The 14,929-nt window shown below is 41.9% G+C and overlaps 1 protein-coding gene across 1 annotated transcript; it reads right to left on the reverse strand.

Moving 5' to 3' along the window:
• Positions 1-1,682: 1,682 nt before the first annotated feature.
• Positions 1,683-13,668, reverse strand: epha2a (eph receptor A2 a). The gene is made up of 17 exons (XM_034532331.1): positions 13,466-13,668; positions 12,610-12,677; positions 10,634-11,270; positions 6,700-6,855; positions 6,273-6,605; positions 5,860-5,987; positions 5,576-5,753; positions 5,368-5,470; positions 5,043-5,095; positions 4,816-4,941; positions 4,520-4,705; positions 4,350-4,411; positions 3,792-4,001; positions 3,449-3,598; positions 3,001-3,194; positions 2,528-2,683; positions 1,683-2,071 (listed from the first exon to the last, which is right to left on the reverse strand). The coding sequence occupies exons 1-17, from the start codon at positions 13,539-13,541 to the stop codon at positions 1,963-1,965; spliced, it is 2,925 nt and encodes a 974-aa protein (XP_034388222.1). The 5' UTR covers positions 13,542-13,668; the 3' UTR covers positions 1,683-1,962.
• Between the last annotated feature and the right edge of the window lie 1,261 nt (positions 13,669-14,929).

A 14,929-nucleotide genomic window follows, 5' to 3' on the forward strand; every position in this document is an offset into this window, starting at 1 on the left:
TCCCTTGTGTCTGCTGAAAGTGTGTGCGTGTGTGTGAGAATGTGCGTGTGTGGTTGGGTGGGTGCCTGAATGATTCAGCTGCATGAACATGACACGGAGTGTAGATATTCAATGTGTCAGAACGGTTGTTCAACTGTTGGTCAACTGGTTCAAAATGTCTAGCCGCACCCCTGACTAGGAGCCCATGAGTCTTTGGGTTTGTGTGAGAAAGGGCGTTGAGCTATGTGAAGGAATATGCTATAATTATCAGGTCTGAAATTAAATTCACTGGAATTCTTCTACAAGTGTCAATATGATGCAATAAAGTAGCTTTTAGCTTCTTGTTTTTTAAGTCTGTATCTAATGGTTGACACTGTACTAATGCATCCCAGTGAAAAGCTTCCAGAACTTAACATGTCTTAGTGACTGTTATACGAAGGAGCACACTTGTGTGTAGGTGTGACATTCTGCTCCATCTTGACAAAGTCACCGAGGTGGATCAACTCTGTCTGGATGGCAGATGTCACCTAAATAAGCTTTGTGAGGCCGGAGTGCTACAATGTTACAGACAACCAAACTGTTAAGATCAATGAAGTTAACGGTTGGAATTAGTTTTTGATTTTCATCTTGAAGTAAATGTACGAACTGGTTTGAGAGTGGGGTCAGAAGAAAGGCCTTTGGCAACCGATTTGTTTGTGTGAGTATGGTGTAATAATATTAGGTTACTTCTAGGGTTAAGTGAGCAAATATAGAAAGTGAGCTAGAAAGATTAAAGGAATTGTTTTTTATTTTGTCTGTAACATTTAGGCTAAGTATTGACAATATGTTTTTTTACTGGCTGTCATTTCTGTACATCTTAAACAATATTAGTGTTTTCATTCCTGTTAGCATCCTAGTTTCACGATTGAATGCTATTGCAAAGTCTAGCTGAGGCTGATGGGAATGTCAGTCATTGTCAAGTTAAATTTGGGCATAAACCAAAGTATTGGACAAATTACAGTATTGACCTGATGATCGTGCAAACCTAAGTTCACAAAGACTGAATGTCTGTGACAAATTTAATGGCAAATATCAACATCCTATTGGTGCTGGACGAAAAGTTGTGGGGGGGGATCACCAAAGTCAGTAGGGTTTACCATAATATGAATAATTTCTGGTCCAAATTTCTGGCGATCCATCCAACAGTTGTTGAGATATTTAATTCTGGAAAAAACTAAATACAAAAACCTGTTGACTCCTGAGTACAAGAAAGGGATCCAGTCACAAGGAAAGAGATTTTATTTAAACAAAAAAAAATACATTGCCTAGCGAATATGCCCCAGATCAGTTATTTCTCATTTAACAAATGGCATAAATACAAAATAAAATAAATATTAAATTAAAAAATGGACATTTGTATTAAGACACAATGTAAACAAACAAGACTTGAGGGAAAAAAATGCATCATGTGATACAGAGACCAACTACAAAACATAACTGTGTGATTCTTTGCCCTGAGTGGAATTATAATTCCAAATTTAAAAGCAAGTCTCATTGATCATATGTAGAAAAACAAACCGATTTAAAGATCCAGAAACACTGGCAGGATGAAGTGAGTGTTTGGAAGAAAATGCCCTTAAAATTGTAAAGAGCATTACATTTTTCAGTCATTCAGTAAATACAAACCAAGCACCCTCACCGTGTCTCACATTTTGCTCATACTCTTATAATAGTTTTATTTACTACATCACATAACTTATGTTTATGTTCAACATATAAAACATTTTTACATGAATATAAATTATTTGTCTTCCGTTATCATAAAGTACTTAAGTGTTTTTGATCTCAGTCCTTTCTGAGTGGCTTGGAGGGTCCTCTTCAGTAGCGCCATAAAATGAACCCCCTGCAGTGTAGCTCAGATTTCCCCCCCCACCTCACTTCAGTCCTCCTCGTGAGTGAAATGGCAGGTCAGTCAGTGCACTTTGATTTGGAGGAATGCTTAGATCACACTGCAAACACGCTGAGGGAGCTGGCCTCATCTTTCAGACCCAGGATGCTGTATGCTATCCTCTTCATGTGTCCGGGCAACCGCACTCCAATATTCCTGATGTCTCTGAAAGGACAAGGTCATTGATACCGTTTTAAGAGTGCTAAAAACAATATGCATTCGGTTTTGCATAAAGAGACTACAGAGGTACTTAAAGCACCGATTCCCATTGGGAAGTATCTAAACTAAACTTTCATTTGGAAAGCAATATGCACAAATTACATCTGAAAGCAATACATACATGGTTTAAATAGATTGATTAAAGTACTGAATTAACAATTAAGTGTTCGGGCTGGACTATAGCGGAGCATCAGATTAAAAAAGGCCACTGCTGTGGGAGCTATGGCAGTAGAGAATGATAGGAATGACGTGGCAGTGAGGTATTTCCGCATGCACAAACTGGCTGACAAATGTTCAAGCTGAGAGCTCAATACATTCTGTGTTACTACAAAGGGTGGCCTGGTGCCAGATAAAAATCTGTGCAGCGGGGCAGAGCTGCACATGTGCCATGTGTGCACTTACTCATGCCTCAAGGCGAGCACCTGCTCCATGGTCGTGATCCCAGCACGAGCAAAGCTTTCGTTGTACTGGCTCATTTTGATGGATTCCAGCCACTCCGGCACCGACCTGAACATGGTGCCGTCACAGCCGCTGGTGCTAGGCAGGCGGATGGACACGCTGCGAGGAACGGTGTACATTAGGATTATTCATCATTTACCGCCACGTTATGTTCAGTGAGTGCATGTGAGGATGTTTGAACCCATTTTATTATAGCTCTAGTTAAAAGAAAAAAAGTGGGAGACAGATCTAAGAATTTAAATGGACGATGAATATCAGTTTTCTCTACTTATTAACACACAAGCGTTTATGGTGTAATTCTCCACAGAATTAATAATGCACCCAAGAGGAATGGTGCATTTTATAGTAGTCATTTTAATTTAGTTTCTTTCACTTTGTGACCAAATCATAAACTTCAATGAAAATAAAGTTCATACCGTGGATCAAAGTCAGCGATGGTTTTCAAAGACTCTGGGCTTCGGAGCAATTTGTCCAAAATGTTGACGATGTCTGTGAAGCGAGGTCGTTTGGAGCGGTCGTGCTGCCAACACTGGAGCATGAGCTGGTAGATGGCGGACGGGCAGTCCATCGGAGCAGGAAGCCTGAAGGCCTCATTGATAGCCTTCATGACCTGAGGAAGAGGGAAGGCAGCTCTTAGATCTCTAGTATATTTATGAGTGTTGCGACAGACAGTCTGGAAAAAGGGGGCAGTTCGTATTTTGACATGAACAGTTAATTTAAAGAAGATGCTAAGAAACTACTTTGGACGTCAGGCAACTTTCTACCACCACATACCCAGCACAGACTCTCAGTGGTTATACACATTAAAGTTTGACCTACAGGCCAAAGCAATCCTTCATCTCAACCGCAAGGAGGTGGACATACCTCATGGTTGCTCATGTCCCAGTAGGGCCGTTCTCCAAATGCCATGACTTCCCACATGACGATGCCGAAGCTCCACACGTCGCTGGCTGAAGTGAATTTCCTGTAAGCGATGGCCTCGGGGGCCGTCCAGCGGATCGGGATTTTACCTCCCTGACAGAAGAGAAACATTACGAAATCATGTTAAATGTGTGAAGGGAGTGGAAACACAAAGCGCTGAAAGACCAACACTTTAGATTGGACACTTGAGGGAAAGTGTCATTAGCACTCTGGTATTTATTACTGGAAAAAAATAATTGTTCCGTCTCTGCTTTAAGGCCGTTAAATATGCAGCTGTTCGACTCACTCTTGTTGTGTAGGTGCCCTCAGCATCATCCTCCAACACACGCGACAGCCCAAAATCAGACACTTTACACTCCAGGCAGCTGTTGACCAAAACGTTTCTTGCTGCCAGGTCACGATGGACGTAGTTCATGTCAGAGAGGTATTTCATGCCAGCAGCTATTCCACGTAGCATCCCAGCGAGCTGATATGATGCAATCTCTCCATCACGGTCCTAAAGGAAAACAATACATCATTTAAATTAAATTACTCTTTCCTTTAATGAAAACAATACATGATTAAAATAAATAACTCTTTCCTTTAATTAAAAGTCAAACACAATTTACATTTTCTTGTCGGCTTTTAACTTCATGTAATGTATTAAATAGTTCAACATTTTGTACAATGTAAAATAAATCAAGTTCCTAAGCAAAATAACGCTAAAAGAAAAAGGATGAAATAGTTAAACTCAAAACAGTTTGCTGAGATTTTAGTTTGCACCCTTAAGTGCTAAAAAATAATGTTTAAGTCTGAAGCTCAAGTCATATGACCTTCCTGTTTGCAACCAAATGCATGTACCTACCTTCAGATACATGTCAAGAGCTCCATTCTCCATGTATTCGGTCACTAGCATGGCATGCTTGACTGAAAATTAAAAGAAAATTAATTTTTAGTGAAAGCAAAATATGCAAGCAGTTGATAGAAATGAGTTGAGAAAGATTGTTTGACTTCTGTCCGAGGTTATCGGCTCACATTTGGTGACAACTCCCTCCAGGCGGATGATATTTGGGTGTGAGAATTGACCCATGATGCTGGCCTCACTCAAGAAGTCTTGCCTCTGTTTTTCAGAGTACCCCGGTTTCAGGGTCTTGATTGCCACGGCAACCTCCTCTCGCTTGGGAGTCTTCATCACGCCCCAAAACACTTCCCCAAACTCTCCTGATCGGCAGACGGACAGCAAGAGAGAACATTAAAAACTGCGCTCTTAGATTTTATAAAAAGAAAAACTGGTGATTTCTTCTTCTTTTTTTTTTTTATAAAACACTTACCAACACCGATGACTTTTTGTTTGCTAATGGCAGTGGGGTCAATTTCTGTGACAAACTTCTGGATGGCGATATTAGGGTCCTCATACATGTGTGGATCAACATAGGTCTTCAGAGGCTTAAGCTGATCTATGGAGGAAATGACGACCAGAATAGTAGGCTTAATAATAACACAATTAACTATGATTATTATTATTATTATTAGTGCATGTATAGAATGGTTTTCTAACCTGTTGAGAAGTAGGGATCTTCAGGTCCTCCCCTGCCACGAGAGTTCAGTCTCCTGAGAGGAAAACACAAATAATCACTACAGGGCTAAACAGAATAAAGACAGCTTTTTAGTAATTGTAGGTCAGTCTCAGCTGAAAAAGACCAACGCTGTATTCAATAACAGCACCAGCTATTACTGATAAACCCTCCCTGAGCAGTCATACCAGAAAATCTTCAATTTACTCGAGCTTGTGGCACATAATCACAGAGTTTGCAGGTCTGTAGATAACATTTATCAGAATGACACAGGCGTTGGATGTGGATATGAAGCATGTTGTTACCAACCGTTTACGCAGCAGCAGGACAGCCACAACAACGAGCAGAATAATCGCTACTCCAACTACAGCTCCCATCACCATGGTGGAGTTGTTCTGGATCTGAGACTCAGCTGTGCAAATCACAGAAGAAAAATATTTAGCAACTCAATATGTGCAATAGGAGTTTATACGGAGAGACTAGTTTCATCTGCTGTAGATGTTACGGCTGTTGGTACCTAAAGGTGCGGTAAGGAACTCGTGCTCCACACTGTAGCTGCCGGGGATTCCTTCAGGGCTCAGGGCCTGGACCCTGAACATGTAAGTAGTGTCTGGGGTGAGGTCATTAATTTGGACGGAACCTTTTTCCAAAATCAGGACTGTGTAGGTGGTCACATCACGCTCGCCCTCATCATCCTGCGGGAAGGAAAGTGGGTGGATTAGAAAAATGTTGGAGCAATTTGCAGCCTCAACTTTGAACGAGGGGAGGGGAGACAAAAGAGCACAAAGCACTCTGTCTTACTTTTCTGCGGTACATAAGCTCATAGCGGTGATTGATGTGGGCGGGAGGCCTGCGAGACAGAGTCCAGGACAGAGACAGGCTGGTGGGACTGCGATCATCCAGATGGATCAACGTCACCTTTGGGGGATCTAACGGTCGGTGAGACACAGAGAGCAAAATAATGGTTAGTGACTAATCATAGTCTTTGGGAAGGAGATCTGGAAATTAAAGCCTTTGGAATTCAGTGAGTCAGACTGAATTCCTCTTCGTGTAGTTAGCCTTTCTTCTTGTAAAAGTTTTTTTTTTAGTGGCAAATACAATAGTAAATGAAACAATATCTAAATGTCTAAAAATTACAACAAACCATTTTTTTTACAATAACACAAGATTAATTAAAAGCACAAAGAAAGAGTTTTTCATGTGATCGAGCTCACCTGTGTAGTCCAGAGCAGTGGTGATGCTTGCGATTGGCCTGCCGGTACCGAACTGGGACACGCCGCTGTGAGCCTCAACAGTGAACGTGTAGTTCAGATGAGAATCCAGGTCACTAACAACGACCGTCGTGTCCTGCAGGTCTGTAGGACCTTGCTCGAAACGGATCTTCTCGCCACAGGGGACACACAAGGCCTCGTCGCAGTGCTCGCACACCACACTGTAGACGAGGTCACTGCGGCCCCCGGTCACCAGCGGTGGGCTCCAGGACAGCTGCAGCCTGCCCTGTGCCGACAGGGTGGTGGAGATCAGGTCACGAGGGGCACTGGGTGGAGCTTGGAGAGGAAGTACAGGACACAGAAAAGTTAGCCTGATATTTGTTTGATCTGATGATTTTCTCAGTAATATGACAGTGTTTGCGGTTGTTACCAGAGCAGGGTGACGTGGGAGTGTCAGAAGGGGAGCGGAAGAAACCTTCTTCACATTGACATTCGGTGGCGCCGGCTGCAGAGGGCTTGCTGTTATCAGGACAAACTTGGCATAACTCGTTTGATACAGATGTCTTGAAGTAGCCTGGTTTGCATGCTGTGTGAAAGAGAGAAGGTGCGTGTGTGTGTTAGTTTAAGCTTGACATTAGGAGCAACTGAAACGGACAAACACAGGAAGGGATGACTGATCTAAATGCAAACAATGAAGCTGTCTCTGTAATACCAGTCCCTTCCACCCGACAGGAAGCATTTGTTGTGAGTAACCTATAATCACTGAGGCTTTGTATCCAGAGGAATGAAAAGGGATTTCCCTGACGATCTGCCTCTACTCGCCTTTTTCGCCTGAAGGCCTAATCTCAGGTCACACTGCCAGTGTCAACCGGATGACAGCAGAGCATTAAATCCATCAGGTGATCTGATCTGCCTTTCCCCCGTGACCTCTCGGCTCATTTTCTCTGGCAGATAATATTGGTGTTTTTGCCAAAGGAAATGGCACCCTGGCCACTGGTGGAGAGTTGCGATGGACATTTCAGCACACAGATAAACAGTCTTCCAGGGCATGGGAGGTTAATGAATGTGCAGAGTGGACAGAAACCAGGACGCAGGAGCTGCAATTCAGTCCGAGGCTGATGTTTCCTTCCTTTCTTCCTTCCGCTAACCCCCAGCACCAATCACAAATTACAGCATCCGAGGTTGAATAGTTAAGAGAACAAGAGAATCAGGAAATAGGAAAAGCTGCTGGAAACGAGTATGATTTTCAGTGTGTTTATGGAAACAGACTCACACACACACACACACTTTCTGGGGTGATAAAGGGCTCCGTCCGGCACAGTAAAACAAAAAAAAAGAAAAACTTTAAAAGAATGAGCTTGTGAAAGATCTCCTCTCTGCTTTCACTCTGCTGTCTCTGATGGGAGGAGGCTTTCATCTGGCCCCTGTGCTGGTGGCCGTGAGAAGAGGTCGAGTGAACCCTGGATTAAAGACGTGGTCGCGTTACTTCACCATTCAGGCGGAAAGACCTTTGCACCCCAAGTATTGCCGCCGAGGAGGAGAAGGAGCAGGTTGAGGTTGAGTAGGAGGGATGAAGATGAATAGAGGGATGAATGGGGGATGGGGGTAAAGGTCTGGAGCACCAACAGAAGTTCTCTCTGGGGAGTCACTCGGCGGCAGTGGGGGTGTAGCTGAGGTCCTTTCCATAAGAAAAGGGGGCCAGCCCATTTCATCTTGAGCTGCAGCAGCAGGACCTCTGTCACGTACCAAAGAAACTCAAGCCCTATTCATCTATTGTCTCTGAGATTGGACAGAGTGGTGCCATAAATATGTTGCCTAACTCATTATAAAGCTCCCAAATGGCGGCATGTGTGCGATGTATGAATATAAACATTGTTAATGCAAACTTTGCCAACGATGGAGTCTCATGTTTACTTGGAATTCATGTTTTAGCATTATTTTGTAAATCTAGAAAAAGGGTTGAAATACTGTTTTCATATCATCCGAAACTTACATTTTTTGTTCTTGAATTAATTAAATCATCCCACGCTCCTTTGCGACTCCGAAACACATGTGAAAAGGACTTAAGTTCCACACCGGTGCATCTGTTAATTGAATCCGTTTTTTGCTCTTTGTGTCGACCCATTGTTCTAATGAGTGGGAACATGGATTAGGGAGCTAGTTGCGTGTGTTAACAACCGGATGAAAGAGCAAAGGGAGGCAAAGCGGGGCATGTCATTGGCTAACAGCTGTCCTGTTGCTCTCCTAATCCTCTTGACTAAATTACACTCTACACCTAACTAAGCAGCCAGGAAACTAACCACCCTCATGCACCAACTGTCGACTGACTCCCCACCCTCCGACAACCTTCTTATTTGTGTCTGTCAGCATTCCTCCTTATGTCACTTTACTTCCTTTTCCCACAACAGTTGTGCTCTTCAGTGGAATGCACATGCAGGCCACGAGCCTCGAAGGATCTCACTTTCTCTTGTTAAGTGGAAATAGGGCGTCGGAACAAACTACAACATACTCAATGTGTTTTAACTTCTGTAATAAAACGGGTTTCATGCATCCTAACACTCAGGTCATCCTCCAGACTTTGTAGTCACAGTTCTTCCCCCCCCCCCTGCCCCATCATGAACATTTCCTGTCTTCCTCTGCCAACTTTGGTTTCAGGTGATTGGCTCAGAGTCCACCTGTTGTCAGAAACATCAACGTCTGAAACAATCTTCGGCCAGGACTTCCTACCCGCATTCCTCTTTTCATTTTTCCAACCTCAGGACAATATTTACTCTATGAAGCACTGTACTTATCTATCAATGGTATGTAGGGCTGTGACTAACAATATAACCTTCATTAACTATTAATCTTGCAACTACTAGATTGTATATCCGGTCTATAAAATGTCACAAAGAAGTTAAAGCAATTTCCTAAATCTTAAGGTGACATATTCAAATGTTTAGTTTGAATATAGCCAAAGATATTCAGTTTAGAGTGCTAAAAAAAAAGAGAAGAAAAACAATTGAAAAGGCTAGAAACTATTTCTTTGCATTTTTGGAAGAGAAAAAGACTTAAAAGGATAAATCAATTGTCAAAATAGTTGCATGAACTAATGGCTTATTTTTTTAAGCTGGTAAGAATCATCGTCTGTCTCATAGGAATGACTCCAAAAAGAGACCAAACTCAGCCAGTCAAGGTGACTCGGATAAGCCACAGCCTGACTCAGTCTAACCTCCTATAGGCGTGTCGACCCCATCCCTGTAATCTGTGGTTCCGGTAGCCTTAGCAACTGGCACAAAACAAATATTTCAGGAGGAGAAGACGCGCCACTCAGGTAGTTATTCTGAGACATTCACACGGTCCCTTCCTTTAGTCAATCAGTGCTGTCGGTGACGCGAGGGTGAAAGAATTCCTTTCAAAACTCCCTACAGCATACTGTGCCCTTCCTCCCTCCCTCCTCCCTCCTTCCTCCTTCCTCCTTCTTCTGTACCCTCTCTCCTCCCACATTTCCTCCAGACAGCTCAACACACCACACCCGAGAAAGACAAATTCCACACAAATGGGAGAACTTTGCTTATAAATATCTGAATGGTTAAAAAGCATACTCGCATGTCCCTTTAAAAAGGAGAAAGTTTTCCCTTTTTCGTAGGCTACTTCAACAGTATGCATTGTAGTACACACCTTTTTGCAGTTTGTATATAATAAATGTATGTACTTTACCATTTGAGTGAAATAATCTCTTCCAAAGAGAAGGCAAAATGTCTTCCCAAATATTTAATACGTCATTGTTTTAGTTTTAATTCTTTTCCAGCTTTTATTAGCTCTTCCTTTTCTACTGAGCTGTAAATTGCGGGACAATAGTGTCAAACAACACCACATTCAAAACGCATTCAAATTTGGTGAAAAACTGACATATTTGAGTATATGTTGTCAAATATCCAGTGTAAATACACAACATATGGAATATGGAATTGGGACACAGCTTCTTGTGCTGTACATCGACCTATCCATAAAAACTGTGCCTCAGCCCAGCCCATTCGGGCCTCCTGAGAAAAAGGCAGTGGAAAGAATGTGCTCTTGGCCAACAGGTAGACGGATGAAGCAATGAAATCCCCCAGTGGTTTTTATCTAGAGCACATGGAGGGATCTGTAGATGCCGTAAACTCAAAACAAAACATCTTGTCTGTTTCCTCCCTTTCCAATGCTCCATCTACGCGATCCGACCGACTTCAACACAGATATGTTTTTTTGTGGTAGATTTCCAAACAAACAAGACATAATTAACATTCCTCTGTGCTCATTCCTCACACTTTGCCAAAGTGGTGGTTGGCGGAGATTCACTTACTACAACTCGCATGGTGAGTGAGTGGCCTACTTCTGCTTACCTTGGCATGAGTCCCCGGTGGTTTCGTAGCCGGCGAGACACTGGCACTGGCCCACGGGAACCACCCATTCCCCCTCAGCGGTGCAGTAGATGCGTGGGGTGGCCTGACTAACGGCATTCTCCACACAGGCTCCCTCCACCTCCCTGAGAGCATCCGCCACCGTCTCCGGGAAGGCCGCCAAGCTCTGCACCGTGGACGGGCATGTTTTGTAGTACACTCTGACAGACAGCAGAGCCACACAAGCACCCATGTCTTGAAAAGCCAGGTAGAAGCCCTTTCGAGACAGAGGCCCCACGGTCCTCGTCTCTGTGTTGACCTTCAGGATGCGGCCCCGCGTGACCTCGTCAGGAGCGATGGTGGCGACTTTGCGGAACTGGCCTTTACGGAAGTTGGTTCCTACGTCAGCATCAGCCTCGGAGATGAAAAGGTTGAAGGTTTCCTTGCAGGCGACAGAAGCGCCATCAAAAGTGTTGCAGTCTCGCACAATAAATCGAAGCTCCACAGAGACTCGTGTGGACCCCGGGCGCCGCTGGATGAAGGTTGTGCGTAACCAGTTGTCCTGTTCAGTAGAGTCTATGCTACAAACACTGTAGGTATAGAAAAGTGAGCCGTTCACCACAGTCTGGACTATCTCCCACTGTAGGACAGAAAAAGATAAAGACAACGAAGAGGGATTAGTTTTAGGGGCAAAAGTCACGGTTACAAAGATACAATAATGAAAGGAGGGAATAAGTATAGGGTTCAGAGGCTTTGTTCTTGCTGAGAACCAGTTTTATTGATGAGACACCTCTTCTTTCATGCTGACTAAGAAGCTCATAAAGTGCAGAAGTGAACTGGAGCTTTTTTTCCACACATTAGGATTATTGGCCTGGACATGTGCTGTGCTCACAACGTCTGTGGTTTCCTTCTGACACGCGAGGCTACATGTGTGCGAAATCCAGCAAATACAACTGAAGACTACCAACTAACATTTATGGCAGCTAAATGAACTTTATAAGCACAGTGGCAGCTTAATAGGCAGTAATTAAGACTTTTTAAAAGAGGGAAGCAATGACGAGCAGAAAGATTAAAGCCTCCATATAATATTAAAACTCAACACCTCATATGTTGGCACTATAGTAGACTACACATCAATGCTTAACTTAACCTGTTAGAACAGAGAGGCATACATATATATTTACACGGATTAGAGCAGCACTCTGTGAGGCAATGTAAATTGTTAAAGTTTGTCATTTTCATAGTTACACATATTAGCTCCTCTATAATTTGACCAAATTAATACTGAATTTCAGACAATTACTTGTAATTACTATCCAAGTGTTCTGAAACAAAGACCATACCTTGGAAATAGTCACTCCTGGTACACATTTTAAATACATTTTACAAGTGTGAGAAAATTGGAATAGAACAAAGCCAAGTTTGAAGGACAGGGGGGAAACCCTATATGATCAAACGAGAGCCCTTAGATCTTCGAGAACGTAAGAAGAAACGTTACCCACACAGTGGAAGTGGCCATGTCTTGTTGCTTTTTTTAGATGGAAAGCCACTGAACTATAGATAGAGGGATGGTTCTCCACACATGGCCCATTCTTGTTTTCTCTTTTAATTATGTCTTACCACAACTGTACATATTATCCTACTGATGTCATCTCTAAATCGGAGAGGATTCACAAAAAATTCAGTTCATTGGTTTATTGCTGGAATGAAAGATACCTCCTTTGAATGCATGACGGTAGGGTAGCGTTAACACAAGACTAGCTGAGCTCTGCCAAACCTCATCAAGCCAGAGAGCATTTTTAGTGGACCGAATGAGCAGAAAGAAGCCACGGTTATTGTTGCTAAATAGTATTCAAATCCCCACGTCAACTAATCTTCAGCTGCCCTTTTGAATCATTTGTTGTCTTACTCAGAGAGAAGCAGTTTCAAGTCTTGAACCTGAAGTCTTAAAAAATGCCTGTTGAGGTATAAATACTCACTCCGTTCTCATATGGCAACGTCAACCACCCCAACTCTGATCCCGAAGCTCTCATATCCAGCAATACTTCTACAGAGACCAACAGAAAAAACATATTATAACAAAGCACAGAAGCAACTAAAGACATCATACATGTATTTATTTATGCACACACACACAAATATATATATACACACACATTAATACTAGTTAGAAAACGACTGGGATTGGACTGTACAACTACATTCTCTGCCTTGATCTCGGGGGCAGCATCTTTATGAGGGCACATGCCATGCTTTGACAGTCTAATCCGGCATGTCGGTCTGATTCAGGACTTCATTGACCGTGTCCTCCAGGTCCAGGATACAGGACTCATAATGTCTGAGAAAGGCGTAGGCCGTAAAATTACCGTGACGAGAGAACTACATGGATATGCACCACAAGTGAAACAAGAAGTCTGACATGTTAAGGCATCTCACAGGTGCACTTTAATCCTACACTGACCAACGCCAGTAAAAAAATGTTAAAAAGTAATTCTCCTAAAAATGTTTTAATATATTAAAAATTGATAATCCGATCTTTTCGATAATTTAAGTTAGAACATATCTATACTATTTAAATGAATAAAAACAAGGTTTAAATGGTAAATAGGTATTTTCAAAAGAGACAATCACCACAATTGTGTTTTAAACACTAGATGGAAAAACTAAACAGAACAGAGAGTTGTGTACGTTCGCACTTTAAACCTAAATGTACTTAATTTTCAAACGGAAGTATAACTTAATAAGCAGGCTATCAAATTCCAACCTCCTCACTCACGATGTCCGGTAAAGCTCGGCTACACTTATTTCTTTTTACACAGCGAGTGAACAACTTACGTTCTTTCGACTGGAGGCTGATAAAAACTTGGTTGATGAATAAAAACAGGAACAAGTTGACCAGACGGAGCTCCATGATTCCACACAACTTTGGATAAAGCCGTGGTTTTGAAATCCCAAAGTCTCGCTGCTCTCCTCCGTCTGTCCCACTAGCTCCACTTCTCCAAATACTTCACTCTACCGGCTGAGTGAGCACGAGCCCGTAGTCCATTGAGAAACAGGTGGCGTCATCGCCCCGCCCCCTGTACATTGGAATGCTGAAGTTCTCCAAATTTGGTCATATGGGGGCGGGGCCTAGACGGTTTGACCGCACCTGTTTTATTGAGAAGGATAAAGGCCCTCGTAAACTGTCAAGTGTTTGTTACATTAATAAATCTATATTCAATCAAATCTATACTATCATGTATATTTTACACATCAAACACATGTGTATATTAAGTTATTAAGGTTATTTTAACAACAACAAACGCTAAATGCAAAATATTAAGTACTTGTTTAAACATTCTGCAAGTTTGTCAAGCAGTGATGGTGAAAGTAGAAATACCCCCATGTTGTAAATGTGTACTCTAGTATAGGCACAATGCACTTAAATAATCAAACGTTTGTATCAAATGAATCCTTACAGAGTATATTATTATATTTACTCAGTGTTTAGACCCCTTACTTGAGTAAAAGTTGTAAAGTATTAACTATTTTAATATTGATCATGCAGAATAAAGATGATAAAGATGTCCTTAAGTACAGTAATTGAGTACATATAGTTACTTCCAATACAACAATATTTCTAAACTTGGTTATTATTACAATATTTTAATCATTTTAATTGTGTGAAGGTTAATACGTCTAATTACATTTCATGCAGTTTCTTTTGCTATTGTTTTCTATATGGTTTTGTGTATTAGTATTGGGAGAGGAGAACGTGTGGCAATACTCTGAATTGAACTCAGTTCCGTTATTAAATGCTGAGCTTTAAAAATTTAAACAAAGCAGACAATTATTATTATTTATTTTTTAACATAAGTGTTTTATTTTTCTTCATTTGAGTCTTTCATTGAGTTTCTTACCATGGACTGAAACTTTAGTGTCTTGCACACGGCGTGGGACCAAGCTGTACCATAGCATGGCTGTAAGATCCATAGTCCATGCTTAAATACATTTGCGCTTGCAGTTTAAACATACATTTAAAAATCTTCTTGGATCTTTTATCTGTGCTGGGATATTACATTGTGGCAGTGGGCTAAATGTTTCAAACAATAAGTGTCAGTAAAACAGTACAAATATGTTGGTCTTTACTAGACTTTCAAATTGAAAGAGTGTTAAAGTTAGACAATCTTTTTCGATCGTCTTGAATCCTCCGCATCTCATCCAGGACTTGTCTTTCCCACGACTGGTAAAGGAGGGGTCAAGTGGGAGGGGGTGGTCTGGTATGAATATATGACTACTAATGAGACACTCCTCATAAAG

The sequence above is a fragment of the Cyclopterus lumpus genome, chromosome 5 (assembly GCF_009769545.1).
Source record: "Cyclopterus lumpus isolate fCycLum1 chromosome 5, fCycLum1.pri, whole genome shotgun sequence".
Lineage (NCBI taxonomy): Eukaryota > Metazoa > Chordata > Actinopteri > Perciformes > Cyclopteridae > Cyclopterus > Cyclopterus lumpus.